This window comes from Hemiscyllium ocellatum, chromosome 2 (assembly GCF_020745735.1).
Source record: "Hemiscyllium ocellatum isolate sHemOce1 chromosome 2, sHemOce1.pat.X.cur, whole genome shotgun sequence".
Lineage (NCBI taxonomy): Eukaryota > Metazoa > Chordata > Chondrichthyes > Orectolobiformes > Hemiscylliidae > Hemiscyllium > Hemiscyllium ocellatum.
The window spans coordinates 135,325,484-135,343,785 of NC_083402.1; the positions used below are offsets into that span (position 1 = coordinate 135,325,484).

The window sequence follows — 18,302 nt, forward strand, 5'->3', positions numbered from 1 at the left end:
TTCATTCCATACAAGCAGCACCCTCTGCGTGTAAAGTTTGCCCCTTAGGTCCCTTTAAAATCTTTTCCCTCTGACCCTAAACCTATGCCCTCTAGGGAAAAGACCTTGTCTATTTACCCTATCCATGCCCCTTATGATTTTATAAACCTCTATAAGATCACCCCTCAGCCTCTGAAACTCAGCCTGAGAGAAAACAGCTTCAGCCTATTCAGCCTCTCCTATAGCTCAAATCCTGCAACGCAGGGAATATCCTTATAAGTCTTTTCTGAAGCTTTTCATGTTTCACAACATCCTTCTGATAGGAAGGAAACCAGAATTGCACACTGTATTCCAAAAGTGGCCTAACCAATGTCTTGCACAGCTGCACCATGACCTCCCAACTCCTATACTCGATGCTCTGATCAATAAAGGAAAGCCATTATTTTTCCCATCTACTCAACATTTCCCAACTGGTTCATCACTGGGGCCAGGCCGTCCCACTCAATGGTTCAGTAACTGCTCTGTCAATCCCTTCATAATATTTGAATATTTCAATGAGATCATCTCTCATTCTTCTAAACTCCAAAGAATATAGATACAATTTACTCAGCTTCCCATCATAGGACATATCTCTCTCAGCCTCGGGCCCCACCTAGTGAAGTTTTGTTATCCTGCTGCTGATGCATATATCCTTTGGTACTGTATTCCAGGTGCGGTCTCACTAAAGTCCATTACAACTGTAGCTAGCCTTTTTTATTTGTATATATCCTTGGAATAAAGACCAATAGGACAGTTGTCTTCCTAATTGCAGTAATTGTCTTTGGTGTTCTTTATAAATTCTCTATCCGCCCCACCCTCCCCTCCCACCCATCACCTTCTCCACCACCTTCATCTACCTGTCGCATTCCCAGCTTCCTTCCCCCCACCCCACCCCCCTCCCATTTATCTCTCAGCACCCTTGGCCCACAAGCCTCATTCCTGATGAAGGGCTTATGCCTGAAATGTCGATTCTCCTGTTCCTCAGATGCTGCCTGACCTGCTGTGCGTTTCCAGCTCCACATTCTTGTCTCTAACCTCCAGCATCTGCAGTCCTCACTTTCTCCCTGTTCTTTGTAGGTTGTTGTTACTCAGGGAGATTTGTGGTTCTCACACAACTTTCACTTTTTTTAAGAACACAAGGTGCTGAAGCTCCTACTTCCCAACTTCTGGTATCACATCACTGCATGGGATACAGCTTGCCCCACCTGTCCCTGACCACAGGTCTGATCAGAAGTACATGGCTACTGATTCCTACTGGAATAAAATATCTGCATAAATCTGCTTCCCCTGATGAAATACAATGTCTGACCCAGTGAATTTTAGAATTTTCACAGCTCTGAGCTAAAGTTCTTTGAACTGCAGACACAATCAAATTTAAAGTAATTCTTGGACCTCCCTGTAAAAGTGGAAATTATGCCCTTGTTTCAGAGGGATTAAATCTTAAGGGTCACCAACCAATCACCTATCTGCAAAGCTAATTAGCATATTTATGAACTCGCCATCATTTAGTGGCTAATAAAAATGTATAAAAAAGCAGAAACTCCCTCTCCCTCACGTGAGCTTCCCTCTTGTTTCCACACTCTGTGTTTCCACAATCCGTGTTTATTTTAACCCTGTCCGCTTTATGGAGTTTTGGTGACTCACTTCCAAACTACAACTGCCCCAACTCAACTTCCCAATGCAGTCAATTACAACAATTTTGGCAACACCTTTCAATTGACTAACAGATAACTACCAAGTTACACTAACCTTTCTAACTGGTTTGCAATTTTAAAATTCTCAGTTAGAGTCTGACTTTTAATCTGAGTTATAACATGTGAAAAACATCCCAGAAAGATCCCACCAGCACCAAATTAAATTTCCAAATCAGCACCTATTCCTCATTATACTTAGCCTTATCAACTCTGAAAGGGCAGGGACCCTTTCACTCATATATAGTCATAGAGATGTACAGCATGGAAACAGACTCATTGATCCAATATGTTGCAAATAGAATTTGAAATCATTGGAGGGAGTAGAATTTTAGCTTGGTCCTTTTCAGTAAGTCCAGACTTGAGACCATAAATGTCACAAAACAATTTATTTTTGCTCTCTCCTTCTGAATAAGCAGTAATATGGAAGGGAGGTACTGATATCTGGCTACTTGATCAATTCTAATACTTCACTCTAAGTTTGGGTCAGAGACATCCAGATGTTTGTTTTATATAGCTTCAGAAATAGAACATGGATTGCAATCTGTTGTTTTGGGTTGACATTAACATTTAGATTTTCAGGATCTATCAATCAGGGGATAACACTCTGAAAAGAGCATTCTTAATGGAATTCCAGTTTTTCAACATGGGCTTGACAACAAATAACCACAATGCTAATATTCAGCAAGGACCGTCAAAGATTCATTTAGACAGCATGGCGAAAGATTTGACCTCAGGCACAGTTTATGATCAGGCACAATTGCATTCAAAATTCACCTGAAACTCACTGATCTACATTGATTGCCAGGTGTTTCCCCATATTAGAGGGGTTTCATAAATTCAAGCTCTTACTTTACAAGGAGAGTAACATTTTTGAGCCCCTCGATTTCATTAAAAGCTCACAATACAGTCTCTGGACTACCGTGACCATGTGTGAAAGACAATCAGGTCACACTGTTGGCCGTGTTTGTGGTTCACCTTCAGGGACCAAGTCTGGGCTGCTGAGTATTTTATTGTTAAGAACTTGATGGAGTTATGGTTCTGGGGTCTGTATTTTATTGCATTCTCCATAATCTTGCTTTTAAACTAAAACGCTTAGCCACATATAGTCAGAATAAAATTAAACATCCCAGATGATTACAAAATCAAAACAGTGCTTCCATCTGTACAATCAGTTTGCAAGATTAAAAAAAGAATGTTTATTCCACTGTGACTGTCACTAATTCCAGATGCAAAAGATGCATTTCCATTTTATTTTCCCTGCTCATATAAGTTACACCATATGTACCTTCGAAGACTTCCTTTTGCAGTTCCGTAGTGGGATTCAGCAGGTATTTCCAGAGAAAGTCATACACAGATTCTGCTTAAACATAGCTCAGTTCCACACCCGAGATAGTGAAAGGTGCCAGTGTTTAAATTGAACCTGTTTTGCAGCGTAGTTCCACTTTGTTAATAAATGTACATTTATTACCAGCTTCTTAAAATGTTTGGACTGAACGACCCGTCTCTGAAAGTTGGCCTCTCTGGCTGAATCCCACATGTTTGTGTTGGCAGGGCTGGAGTGTCTGGTTGGCTGACATTGATTCTAGGATACTAATGCTGATGGAACACAGAGCTCTTGATCATTCTCAGAATGACTTTGCTTAGATTAATGTCCTGCTGCTGTCTTGGGCACCTGTGATTCCTCGAAAACATTTCACAAGTCCTGTGAAAGTGAACTGAGCACTCTCTGATGAAAGGATAATACTAGGAGTTTACTGCAGCATTTTAAATATCAATCTTTTAGCTAATTGCGTTTCGAATTTTATGCAGCAAAGTTGTAAACCTAAGAGCTGATATTAAACCATAACTTCCAAAAGGTCTTGTGCACATATTGAAAGGAAATGGTATGGATTTATGATGATTGGAAAGCTTTTTCAAGGAGTAAGGGCAATTATGATGGACCTGCGTTAGTGCTATATGAACCTATCACTCTTAGTTATAAGTCACACAACACCAGGTTATAGTCCAACAGGTTAAATTGGAAGCACACTAGCTTTCGGAGCAACGCTCTTTCATCAGGTGATTGTGGGGGGCTCGACCGTAAAATTCTGTGTTACGATCGAGCCCTCCACAATCACCTGATGAAGGAGCGTCGCTCCGAAAGCTAGTGTGCTTCCAATTTAACCTGTTGGACTATGACCTGGTGTTGTGCGATTTTTAACTTTGTACACCCCAGTCCAACACCGGCATCTCCAAATCATCACTATCACTCTTAGGGTGGCACGGTGGCTCAGTGGTTAGCACTGCTGCTTCACAGCGCCAGGAACCCAAGTGCAATACCCACTTTGGGCTACTGTCTCTGTGGAGTTTGGACATTCTCCCCCTGTCTACATGGGTTTTGTCCCGTGTTCTAAAAGATGTGTAGGCCAGGTGAAGTGGCCATGCTAAATTGCCCATAGTGTTAGGTGCATCATTCAGGGGGAAATGAGTCTGGGTGGGTTACACTTTGCAGGGTCAGTGTGGATTTGTTGGGCCGAAGGGCCTGTTTCCACACTGCATGGAATCTAATTTATTTTGCAACTTTGAAGAGAGCTCCTGCTGCATCCTGCTTAGCACCCCAGTTTTGAGCAATAGGTTTAAGTCCATAAAATGTTTTTTTTTGGCACTTTGCTCCAGGATTGTACACATACTGCAGTCGTCCCAAGGAATATTTTGCGAGGTTTTGCTTCTTTCAGTAACTCAATCACAAAATGACTAATACCAGGAAAGATACTTGGCTCTAAGACTCAGCAAGTTGTTATCTAAGTATGAGCAGCAAAACTGGCTAGTGAGTTTGATGAGAGTATTTCCCAGATTGAACCTGGAGGCTTTGGTTGTCAGTTTATTTGTAAAGGCCGGGCTGTTCTTATGGCTAGGTGAGCTGGGTAGCCGCACAGGGTGTTGTGGTCAGCGTTGTGTAGTGCTCAAGAGGATGTTAAACAACACGATTTAAATTGAAGCAAAACAAAAAAGGTTCAAGCATAAATAAATGTGGAAGCTAGTGATTCAGTTTGTGTAGCAGCTTTCATCCTGGATAATGTGATTTTATATATGAATGGAAGGACTGGTTTTGAAGAGTGGAAATAAAGTCATAGAGATGCACAGCATGCAAACAGACCTTTCGGTCCAACTGGTCCATACTGAGCAGATAGCCTAAACAAAACTATTCCCATTTGCCAGCACTTGGCCCATATCTCCCTAAACCCTTCCTATTCATAGACCCATCCAGATGTCTTAAGCAAATTACTTTTTAATTGAAATGGTTAATTTAGGAGGTATAACCAATTGAAGTTGAATTATTATTTTTCTGAACTCTTGCATTGGCAAACTTCTTGTATCTTTTTGTTGATTTTACACTTGAAAGGAAGCAAAATATCACAAATATCTAATGAAAGTCAGGCTGCAGATGGGAATTGCAAAACTTGAGAAATAAGTACAGGGAAGAAAGGTGCAGGTGTAATAGAAAAATTGTTAAAATATATGAACAGCAATCAAAGATGCCTTGTGAGGTTGGAGTGTGTTAAAGCATTTGTGATTGACTGTGGAAGGTGAAAGGCTAAAGCCCTTGGCCATCCTTTGTATTGAGAATGATATGGGCCATCATCCACTCAGTTTAGTGGGTAACTTATCTGAGATACTAATTGTCGTACTGGCAATGTCATGTAAAGGTCATTGTCTTTTTCTGTGAAGAGTTTAGACTAGATGGGTTTATAAGTTAAGAAAGTCATGACTTGATTGAAACAACTTTTGAAATGCCAGCAATGGTCACACTATTTCTTACATCCTGCCTAGTTGGTTGATGTTACAAAAGTTAATGATTCTATAACAATTGACACTTCAGTGATCCAATACTCCATGTAGGGGATCACACTTAGACTTAGACTTACAGTGTGGAAACAGGCCCTTCGGCCCAACAAGTCCACACCGACCCGCCGAAGCGAAACCCACCCATACCCCTACATTACCCCTTACCTAACACTACGGGCAATTTAGCATGGCCAATTCACCTCACCCGCACATCTTTGGACTGTGGGAGGAAACCGGAGCACCCGGAGGAAACCCACGCAGACACGGGGAGAACGTGCAAACTCCACACAGTCAGTCGCCTGAGTCGGGAATTGAACCCGGGTCTTCAGGCGCTGTGAGGCAGCAGTGCTAACCACTGTGCCACCGTGCCGCCCACTTGTGATAGTCCTGTGCTTCTCCACTCCATTCCAAGCATGGCACATTAAGGGTGATATACCTTTAAGAGCCCAAGATGCAAATGAGACACATATGTGGATATTACATCTTCTTGCTGAATCTTGGCAGGTTCAGTATCTTTTTCTATTGCCTTGCACAGACCTTGGAGTGCAGGGCAGTTTTACCAAGGGTGTGATACAGCACCCATGGCATTGTATGGCCTGGCTGGTGCCATTTGCCGCACTTGATACTTACAGCTGCTGTTGTCAAACTGCAGTGGCTTCATGATTTCTGCCATCTGTTGGCGGTGGATGAATGCTTGCAACCATTTGTTTATTCCAAGAATGCTTCAATAGATGTTGAAACAATTACTAATTTCATTATCTGCTCCCGAATTTCAGCCTCTGAAAAGTTGCGTTCATTGCCTTTGTATGGCATCTTCTGATACATCGAGCAATTGACTCTAGAGGTTTCTGGATGTCAGAAATTAATTCTAAGAGATTAATTCTAATGTTGACTTTTACATGCAGCTCATCTTTGCTGTTTGAATATCTTTGCAGAATCCTTTTGGTCCTCTTTAGATAAGTCAGAGGTATTAACACATGCGTGCCCTTCATTACCAGCAGCAATGGGTACACTCACAGCTTGCCTAACCAGTCCTGCATAACTACTTGGATGCAGTATCACTGCATCCTTTGTTGAAACTATTTGTATTTGGATAGTTGATCAGTGACTTCCAATTCATAGAGGGGGATTTGATACTCATCCTTTTGTTGTTCGTTTTTCTTTTCACTTTATATTTATTTTGTTGCTCTTTCTGAGCATTCAGCGTTGCACTCGGTGTTCCTTATGATTATTTGAAACTTGTTTTAGGGCTGGTTCTGTTGACTCTACACAATTCTGGGATTCCCTTTATTTGTTGTTTGAGTTTAGGCATCTTTGTTGAGCGTGGGGCTCCATCCTGTTGGTAATATGAATGTGAAATGGCACTCAGATAGGGTGGGTTTGAAACAGCTGGATGTTGCGTCATCCTGGCCAACTTGGAGATATTCTTAGTCTGCAAAAAAATCTTTTTGTCTTTCTATTTTCTGTACTGTGGGAACTTCTGGATTGCTGTTTTATTTTGCTTACTGTTGAACCTCTTGACATTTGTGCTTTTAAGGCTAATTTCATCTTAGAAGAAAAACGCAGCACACCATGAAATAATATTCTTGTGTTATCTAAACGTAACACAAATGAGATATGTGAATTCTGTTGACCCGAAGCTCTCCGGTTGGTTTGTTTACAGCTGAACTACTACATAATGCAGAGTAGTCTCCAGGCAGTCTAAGCCTTAACGCTGCAGTGCAGAGAGCCTCTGGTCATCTGACAATATCTGGGTACTGGACTCATTTTCATGTGAATTCTTAAAGGGACATCATTCCAAACGGAAAAGTTAACAAAGACCAGCAGATCTTGGAAATGATGTCTTCATCAAGGGAGTGTCATCAAAATAGTGTTAGAATCCTACTTCAACTCACACCGTGAGCTCTCACTAACAGAAATAAAGACCACTAACTCAAACAAACTCTTGCACAGCCCTAATCCTGATCTTGGGAGGTCAACTTCTAAAAAATGTCTAAAAGGAAACGAGATTGTAATGACCAGAAAGCTGGGTTAAAATACACCGGAATGAACTGAATCAATTATTTTTTTTTACACAAGCGACTTTCTCTTTGGAATAACATCTGCTATTCTGTTAGTAGTTTCCCAAACTATCCTATTTATGTGTGTAAATGGCAAAGCTGGAGAAGCTCAGCACTGTTTCATATGGCTATTTTATATTAATACTGACACTGGAACTGCCTCTCCCTTAACAGCATATACAGAGTCTTGAAAATAATTAGTTACATCTTCATTGGAAGACTAACAAGCCTGAATTTTCCTTGACCCTAATTCGTTCTGTAGAAAGAGCACTTTAGATTAGATTCACTACAGTACGGAAGCAGGCCCTTCGGCCCAACAAGTCCACACCGACCCTCCGAAGAGCAACTCACCCAGACCCATTTCCCTCTGACTAATGCACCTAACACTGTGGGCAATTTAGCATGGCCAATTCACCTGACCTGCACATCTTTGGACTGTGCGAGATAAACCGGGGCATCTGGAGAAAACCCACGCTGACACGGGGAGATTGCGCAAACTCCACACATTGAATTGAACCTTGGTCCCTGGTGCTGTGAGGCAGCAGTGCTAACAACTGAGCCACGTACAACAATGCTCTATAGGACTCAACACTTATTCGTTCACCAAGAGAGTATCATAGCTTCATGATGTATTGTTTACACTGGAGCAAGTTGTGAAAGGTTTCCTTACTAAAACCTCCCAAGTCCCTAATCTCCAACATTGATAAGTGCAAGGAGAATAGGTGCTTGAGAACAGTATACACTGAAGCATACACCATTCTGACCTGAACATGCATTGTCATTCTTTCACTGTTAGAATGTGAAAACCCCATTGTGCCTTATCCAACAGCATGGTGAGTAACCCTTCGTAACACAGGCTGGAGCAGTTCAAGGAGAAGGTTCACTACACTGGTAACTAGGAATGAGCAATAAATTCTCACTTTACCAATAATGCCCACCTCAGGAATGAATAAATAAAAGACTTGTTCTGCTGCAATTATTGCAGGAGAAATTATCAAGGAGTTGTGCTGTAGCATAGCAACTGCAGAAAGCGAACCCAATCATGCCAGTGAAGAAATGGCATCTAGGGCATTTAGTTTCGAAACACCTTGTGCATGTGGAAACTATTCTGATTTCAGGGTAAGTTCAAAGCAAATGAAATGAACCATGTGAGTAATTCATTAAACTGTTGACATAAAAGCAATGGAGTGATTACTAGAAGGTTGTGAAGTATGAAAATTGGAGGTCAAATCTGCTATTTTTTAAGAAACTGGAAATGAGAAAAAAAATTTCCATTGGAGATGTGTGTGTGCGCGCGCTTGGACTGAGGAGGGGGTGGTTGAGAAACTCAGAGCTGAGTCATTATCTGAATGGTGTCATACAGTGTTGGTAGAGATTAATAAGCGAAAGCTTATTATGTTTAGTATAATCTTCTGTAGCATTCACGGTCTGTAATTTTACTTGCTGCATTCTCAGTTTAGGAAGAACCTATACAAACAGAAGAGGAACAAAGTTTGGGGGAGAATAAAGATCTCCTGACTAATGTCTTAAACAAAGAGACTACAAGACTGATTTGCAAACTTGCTTAAACGTAACTCCTGCAATGAGGTTTAACAACGTAATTGTAGGAGGAATTAATAATAATAATGAGAGACTTTCAGTGGTGGGGTCAGTCTTATTCTATTGATAAAACTCTCACCTCGGAAGGAAACTGTGGTGGGTTCTAATTTTATTTCAGAAAGTGAACACATAATCCAGGCTGATACTTTTCAAAGGAAATTAAAAATCAATGCCATAATTTAGCACAATGACTGGCACTTTAGAATGCTGAAATGATGAAAGGTTAAACTCCAGCCTTAAAACAATTGTTTGTGCAAAATTCAGATTTGGTAATTTGAAAAAAAGTGTGATACATGATAAATAAACTAATTCACTTGGCCATAAAATTTCTCCATCGGCTATTTGATAGGTTCATGGAAATGTGCAACACACAGAGGTCACTTGGCCGGTCAAGCGTTCGCTGGCTTTTTGAAAGCTACTCAATTAGTCCAATTTTTTCCTACAGTTCTGCAAATCATCAATTTTCTACATTATATGCAATTCATTCTTGAAACTTTCTCCTTAATCTGGTTACAGCAGCTTTTGATTAACTGCCAGATCAAACAACTGGCTGCATGAAGGAATCTTCATCTGCAGTCTAGTTCTGTTGCGAGTCCGTGTCCTCTGCTTAGTAACCCAGCCACCAACAGAACTGAATTTTTCACTATCCATCAAATCCTTCACAATTAGAAGTGGCACAGTGGCACAGTGGTTGGGAACTATTTGCCTCATGGCAAGTCAGGCCAGAGATGCAGGTTTGGTTCCAGCCTTGGGTGACTGTGTAGAGTTTGCACATTCTCCCTGTGACTGTGTGGGTTTCCTCTGGGTGCTCTGGTTTCCTCCCACAGTCCAAAGATGTGCCGGTTAGGTGTATTGGCTGCTCTTAAAAATCAATTGTCTAGTAGTGTCCAGAAATTTGCAGATTCGTTTGATGGGGTTGGCCATGTTAAAAGCCCCATACAGGGTTACAGCGATGCAGTGGGGCTGTTGGCTATGAGTGGGATGCTCTTCAGAAGGTTGGTGCAGACTTAATGGGCTGAATGACCTCTTTCTGCACTGTAGGGATTCAGCTATGCTAGACTAAGTAATACATATATGGATCGGCACTGTGGCTCAGTGGTTAGCACTGCTGCCTCACAGCGCTAGGGACCCAGCTTTGATTCCAGCCTTGGATGACTGTTTGCGTGGAGTTTTGCACATTCTCTCTGTATCTGTGGGATTCCTCTGGGTGCTCTGGTTTCCTCTCACAGTTCAAAGATGTGCAGGTGAGTTGGATTGGTCATGCTGAAATTCCCATAGTCTCCAGGGATGTGTAAATTAGGTGAACTAGCTGTGGGAAATGCAGGGTTAAAGGGGGAGAGTAGGAATGTGAGTCTGAGAGGGATGCTCTTCGGAGGGTTAATGTGGACTTGTTGGGCCGAATGGCCTGTTTTCACACTGTAGAGATTCTACAAAATCTATATAAATGCAGGTTCAAATGCATCTTCAAGTGAGCATCTTGGGTACTTGCAAATGTTAAATTAACTCTTACAATGTTTGTTACTCAGATTTCACATTTGCAAATCTGTAATTAAATTCTCCCAAGAAGAAAGCAAATTACAACTGTGAGTAATTAAATTTGCAGATATTTCGAAGTGGGAGTGAATTGTATTGCAAAGTTATAATTGGGGTGGGCACATCTGGTCTTTGAATTCCCTCATCCTTCCCCGCATGAGTATTTAATTTGGAAACCTTGTTTTGGACCTTTTTGTAACAGCTTTCTGAATCTGTCACCAGGCTGGAATGATCCGAACAGATCAGGAGGAATATTTTATTGAACCACTAGAAAAGGGCAAACAATCTGAAGAAGAGGAGAAGGGTCGCGTTCATGTAGTGTACCGCAGATCAGCTGTCCAGCATTCAAATCCCGAAAACGCTGGTGACTTTTATCAAACAGGTTGGTGTTGGTATCTTTGGCATGTATTTGCTCAATGTGCTGTTTCATCTGAAAACAATTAGCGAACAGGCAATGAGACCCAGAGAAAAAAATCTGCTTTCTTTATTCAGCTTCCTGAAGGGAGGAGTCAATGGTTTGAGGTGGTTAAAAATAACTTCAAAACATATTTTTGAGCATGGGGCGTGCGCTTCATTCCAACAATGTGTAACACAGTAATGTTTTTGTCACGACTTTTTCCTAATAAACTTATAACAAAACAAGTATTTCCTTCTATTGAGGGAAAACCGTAAGTGCATTGTTCCCATGTAACTATGACTTGCAAAATGTTCTTAAGTACAGACTGCCATTGCGACCCCCTGGCAAAATGACCAGTGCAGAGATGAACAGTACTGGGAATTGTAAAGTAATGGTGCAGTTATTTGGGAATACAGTGAGTGGGATGCATGTCTTTGGATGAATGTCGATGGGAGCAGTGCTCACATGATATCCATTCAAAGGATGGGTGTCCAAATGAGGAATTGACTTTGAGTTATTAGGGTTGAGAGTGTGTTGCTGGAAAAGCACAGCAGGTCAGGCAGCATCCGATGAGCAGGAAAATCGATGAGCAGAAATCATTCCTGAAGATGGGCTCCGGCCTGAAACGTCGATTTTCCTGCTCCTCGGATGCTGCCTGAGCTGCTGTGCTTTTCCAGCAGCACACTCTCAACTCTGATCTCCAGCATCTGCAGACCTCACTGTCTCCATTCCGTTATTATGGTAAGGCTGCTCCTGGCTGCTCAACTGTATGTGTTAAACAAACTTTCTTGTGTTGGCTGTTTATAGAATGGTGGGTTTATGGAAGGATTGCTGATGGTTTGGTTCTTAGAGGATGTTCGCGCCTAGTGTTCTGCACATTGTCCCAATTTTAGCTCAAATCATAAATTTCACTCAGATTGCAAGCCAAGAGATCATCTACAGGAAGATGAAAAACAAAATCCATTAGCCTGGCCTTCTCAGTATATGTCAAAGGGACATGTGTGTTGGAGAACTATTCTCTGAGAACTATAGCAATAAAGTGCTGCGATCTAAGACGAATAAGTTGTAGAGAGCAACAGTAAAATAGTGCAGAAGTAAGCAAGCATGCGATAGCATATTGCTTTTCTGTAGGCCTACCCTTTCCTGACCTGGTCTTGGTGCATTTAAACTGTCACTAAAAGTCCTGAGACTACTTCAGAGTAGCAGAACAGCATAATTTTGTCATCCTATTTACATTGTACTGCAAATTTTGTGAGACTCTGGCAGCACAGCACATTTTTTTGGGGGGTTTCATTTCCTAATTCTAGTAAGTGATGTCTTTGGCCACTGTGACTTTCAGTTGGACATATTTACAATCAGTGCTCTGCATGCTGCTTTAAGTTGTTAGTTTTTGCTAAGAACCAGCTGTGTTGATGTTGGCAGCCCAGAAAAAGAAAAGGCTGATAGCAGAGCATATCACGTCAGGATCAATGTACAAGAGGAGTTGCCTTACTGAAACAAAATTAAATTTTCAAGCATACACCGAGTGGTTATCATACTAAATAGATCAAGTTAATTCTGCTCAAAAGCAGATCCTTGGCTAATTAAGTGCTGATGCTTGATGCTCAGCCTTTTTCTTCACAGTTTTGACAGGAAGGACTTACTAGTGCTGTCCACTGTCAGGCAGGGTGAAGAGGCAGGACCCAAGTCTACCTCAGTTGGTAGCGTGGCGCTGGAAAAGCACAGCAGTTCAGGCAGCATCTGGGGAGCAGGAGAATTGATGTAAGCCCTTCATCAGGAATGTCCAAGTCTACCTCAGTCAGATGAGGATACAACCCCCACCTAACCACCACCAGTGAGGGAAATAAGGACGGTTGAATGACACAACATCTACAGAAGTACAAAGAAGAGCACAGCAACTATCAGAAGAGAAGGAGTAATATCAGTGGGTGAGAAAAATTATTTTCAAACTAGTAGGAATAGCAGTGGAAGAGAAAAGATTGAAACAACTTGGATAGATCAAAGTTGCAGTTCCTGGCTAGGAATAAATTACAAATTGTAATTGGTCTAGTTGAACAGCTGTTTGCCAGATTAAAAAGCTGTAGAACATCAGGCTGTACGGATTTAAACATCAGGGAAATTGAACAGGGAGGTCAGGGCCAATTTAAAGAAATCAGGTTCGCCGAGGCATATAGGCATTGTTTAAAGTTACTCAATGCTTTTGGGAAAAAGAACGTCCTTGTGATATTCACTGGGGAGCCAGATTTATATAAGGAACACATGGAAAATCAAAAGGATTTAATACTGCCATGCAGGGTGGAGAGTAAAGATTATTTTCCTCTTGTTACACAACAGAAGTTAAACACAATAAAACCCAGAGCACAGGGAGTTAATAAGGCCGTCAGATAGAAATTACTTTAAAAGATACGAGGAAACTAAAATTGTTTGGATTGGGTCCAATCAAAAGACAAATGAGGATAAGGATAATGTTTCAGAATTCAAAACAGGAACCAAAGAAATGCTTCAAATTATTTAATCAATAGATCAAAGTTTAGATGGGCAATGAAAAGATAAATGAGCTATTCTAGATGTTCAGCATAGATAATTTATGTTGAATGGACTTTTCATATCAACTTTTACAAAGCATTATTGGAAAAATTCCAGTTATAGTAAAGTCATTTTAGATATAGAAACTAATAAATAATATGCGAGGCAGATGATAAACCTAATTGTAACTTTAATTCTAATTTATATTAAATATCCACTAAGCTATCTCCATCCTACATCTCACAGTTTCATTACTCTCAGCCTTTGTCAATTTCCTTTCTATGCTGTCAGGAACCTGTCATCAGGTGTCAGGTAAATGAAGGATATGTGTCTCACAGCAGACCTGGTTTTAAGTGCTTAGCACTTTGATGCTAGAAGCTATGACATGATGTGCATACCATTCAGGGACAACTCATAATGAAATACTGTCCGACCCACAAGGATATGATGTATCAGACTCAGGACCTGCGGACAATCAGAGGCAGCAGTGATGGGAGTAAGGTGTATTGAATTTGGCTTCCATTAAACATTTTCTGTACGTTGTATCATTTTTAAGTAGCGAAACCACATTATTGTTTAACCAATCCTTGTGTCTGATTGGTATGCTTACATTGAAAAAGATTGTCATACTGGGCATGTTGGTTTGGAAGTGTATACAGCCAGTGGACCCTTGCTTGTCGCTAGATTTGGAGAATTTTGCAAAGAAACTACGAGTAGATCTTCTCTAATTCTTTGAGGTGCCTGATGTAGGTTGTCCTAGTCTCCAAAGCATTATTAAAGATGGTAGAGAAACATCAAAAACAGCTCGAGAATTTCGACTTGCCTTAAGTATTCTTTTGGTTTATTTAAATATTGTGTAAATAAATTTACATTAATGTTGCATCGTCGACCACGTCGGAGGGGAAATTCCACTACTGAACAACTCTAATGGCCTCCTTCTTCAAAGACCGCAATTTCCCCTCCGACATGGTCGACAATGCTCTCCACCGCATCTCCTCCACATCCCGCACCTCCACCGTTGAACCCGGCCCCTCCAATCGCCACCAGGACAGAATCCCACTGGTCCTCACCCTCCACTCCACCAACCTCCAGATACATCGTATCATCCTCCGTCATTTCCGCCACCTCCAGACAGACCCCACCACCAGGGATATATTTTCCTCTCCACCCTTATCAGCATTCAGGAGAGACCACTCCCTCTGCGAATCCTCATCTGGTCTCCACACCCCCCACCAGCCCAACCTCCACTCCCGGCACCTTCCCCTGCAATCGCAAGAAGTGCAAAACTTGCGCCCACACCTCCCCCCTCACCTCCCTCCAAGGCCCCAATGGATCCTTCTATATCCGTCACAAATTCACCTGCACCTCCACACATATCATTTACTCTATCTGCTGCACCCAATGTGGTCTCCTCTACATTGGGGAGACAGGCCGCCTACTTGCGGAACATTACAGGGAACACCTCTAGGACACCCGCACCAACCAACCCAACCGCCCCGTGGCTGAACACTTTAACTCCTCCTCCCACTCCGCCAATGACATGCAGGTCCTTGGCCTCCTCCATCGCTAGACCCTGACCACACGATGCCTGGAGGAAGAGCGCCTCATCTTCTGCCTAGGAACCCTCCAACCACACGGGATGAATGTAGATTTCTCCACCTTCCTCATTTCCCCTCCCCCCACCTTATCTCAGTCCCAACCTTCAGATTCAACACCGCCCTCTTGACCTGCAATCTCCTTCCTGACCTCTCGGCCCCCACCCCCTCTTCGGCCTATCACCCTCCCCCTCACCTCCTTCCACCTATCATATTCCCGTTGCCCCTCCCCTAAATTCCCTCCCCTCTATCTTTTATCTCAGCCCGCTTGGCACACCAGCCTCATTCCTGAAGAAGGGCTTATGCCCGAAACGTCGATTCTCCTGCTTCTCGGATGCTGCCTGGCCTGCTGTGTTTTTCCAGCACCACATTTTTTAACTCTAATAAATAATTTCAGGTACTGTTTGAAGGGTTGACCAGGACATGCTTCATGTTCTCTGTTCTTTGAGTAGATTAATGAGATCATTTACATCTGTTCTCTCACTTTCTCCATGTAACCCTTGATCTCCTTGATACACAAGATCTGACCTATCTCAGTCTTAAATATACTAATGACCTGGCCTCTACATCCTTCTGTAGCAATGAATTTTATAGATTCACCACTCTCTGGCTGAAGAAATTTCTCCCTATCTCCACTGTAAGGCTGTGTCCTCAACTAGTCTCTCCTACCAATGGAAACATCTTCCCAACATCTGCTCTGTCCAGGCCACTCAGTATTCTCTGTGTTTCAATTAGATCACCCTGCATCCTTCTGAACTCCATTGAATATAGAACCAGAGTCTTCGAACATTCCTCATATGTTAAGCTTTTCATTTCTGGGACCATTCTCATGAGCCTCCACTGAATACGCTCCAGGGCCAGTATATCCTTCCTGAGGTATGGGACCCAAAACTGCACACAATACTCCAAATGTAGTCTGTCCAGAGCCTTGTAGAGCCAATGAAGTACATCCCTGCTTTTATATTCAAGTCCTCTCAAAATAAATGCCATGATTGCATTTACCTTCCTAACTACTGACTCAACCTGTAAGTTTACTTTGAGAGAATCCTAGACTAGAACTCCCAAGTCACTTTGCACTTCAGACTGCTGAATTTTCTCCCCATTTTGAAAACAGTCCGTGCCTGTATTCTTCCGACCAAGGTACATGACCTCACACTTTCCCACGTTGTGCTCCACCTGCCACTTATTTGTCCACTCTCCTAACCTGTCCAAATCCTTCTACAATCTCCTCGCCTCCTCAATGCTACCAGTCCCTCTATCTATCTTAGTGTCATCTGCAACTTTGCCAGAATGCCCTCAGTTCCTTCACCTAGAATGTTAATGTATAAAGCAAAATGTTGCGGTCCCGACACTGAGTCTTGCAGAACACCACTTGTCACCGGCTGCCATTCTGAGAAGGACCCTTTTATCTCCACTCTCTGGTTTCTGTGAGACAGCCAAGCTTCTATCCATACTCTGACACCATGGCCCTTATCTTACTCAGTAGCCTCCTGTGCGACACCTTGTCAAAGGCCTTCTTGAAGTCCAGGTAGATAACATCCATTGGCTCTCCTTGGTCTAACCGGCTCATTACTTCCTCAAAGAATTCTAGCCGATTTGTCAGGCATGACCCCCCCTTAGTGAAAGCATGCTGACCACACACTTTCAAGTATTCAGAAATCTCATTCTTCACAATGGATTCCAGGATCTTACCCACAACCGAGGTTAGGAAAATCGGTCTGAAATTTCCATCTTTTGCTTACTCCCTTTTTCAACAGGGGTGTCACGTTAGTGATTTTCCAGTCCCCTGGGACCCTCCCTGATCCTAGCGATTCCTGAAAGGTTGCCACTAACGCCTCTGCTAACTCTTCAAATATCTCCCTTAGAACCCTGGGGTGTAGTCCATCTGCTCCAGATGACTTATCCACCTTCAGGCCATTCAGTTTCTCTAGCACCTTCTCCTTGGTGATGTTGCCATACTCAGCTATGCACCCTCACGCTCTTGAATTCTTGGGATATTACTGATGTGTATACTGGTCCAGGTGACTTATCCACTGTGAAGACTGACCTTGTTCCAGTCTTGATCCAACCAAGGACAAAAGAACTGAATTCCAGTGGTGAGGTGAGTGTGACTGCCTTTAACATCAAGGCCACATTTGTCCACGTGTAACATCAAGGAACCATAGCAAAATTGGAATCAATGGGGATCAGGGGAAAACTTTCCATTGGTTGGTGCCATACGTGGCACAGAGGGAAGTGATTGTGCCAGTTGGAGGTCAGTCATCTCATTCCCGGACATCACTGCAGGAATTCCTCAGGGTAGTGTCCATGGCCCAACCATCTTCATCCATGACTTTCCCTCCATCAGAAATTCAGAAGTGGGGATGTTCATCAATGATTGCACAATATTCAGCATTATGCACACCTCCTCAGATACTGAAGTAGTCTGTGTCCAAATGCAGCGAGGCCTGGGTATGTCCAGGCTTCTGCTGACAAGTGGCATGGAGCATTTGCCACTTGTCAGCAAATACCAGGCCATGACTATCTCCCACAAATCAGAACGTTTGTTATTCAGTGGTCTTACCATTACTGAATCCCCCACTATCATTACTCTAGAGGTAATCACTGACCGGAAACTGATTTGGATTTACCCTGCAAACATGGTGGCTAAAAGAACAGGTCAGGGGCTAGCAGTCCTGCCATCTGACTTTCCAAAGTCTGTCCACCATCTAGAAGGCAGAAGTCAGGAGTGTGATGGAATACTCCGCACTTGCCGAGATAAGTGCATTTTCACATCAGCTGTGATTGAATGGTGAGCAGTCTAGATGGGCTGATTGGCCTAATTCTGCTCCTATATCTCATGGCCTTACGATCTTCAACAATATGTGAGAAACTTGACACCATCCAGGACAAAGCAACTTGCTTTAAAGGCACCAAATTCACAAACAATTGTTCACACCACCACTAGCCCTCAGTAGCAGTACTGTGTACCATCTACAAGTTGCACTGCAGAAATTCACCAAAGACTCCATCTTCCAAACCTGTGACCACTGCCATCTAAAGGGACAAGGACAGC

At 42.5% G+C, this 18,302-nt stretch overlaps 1 protein-coding gene across 1 annotated transcript in view; it reads left to right on the forward strand.

Annotated features, from left to right (window-relative positions):
- LOC132829086 (A disintegrin and metalloproteinase with thrombospondin motifs 3-like) overlaps positions 1–18,302 on the forward strand; it is a 268,759-nt gene that overhangs the window by 24,998 nt on the left and 225,459 nt on the right. The window contains exon 4 of the mRNA XM_060846397.1: positions 10,952–11,111. Within this exon, the coding sequence (XP_060702380.1) occupies positions 10,952–11,111 (160 nt within the window). The remainder of the gene's footprint in view (positions 1–10,951; positions 11,112–18,302) is intronic.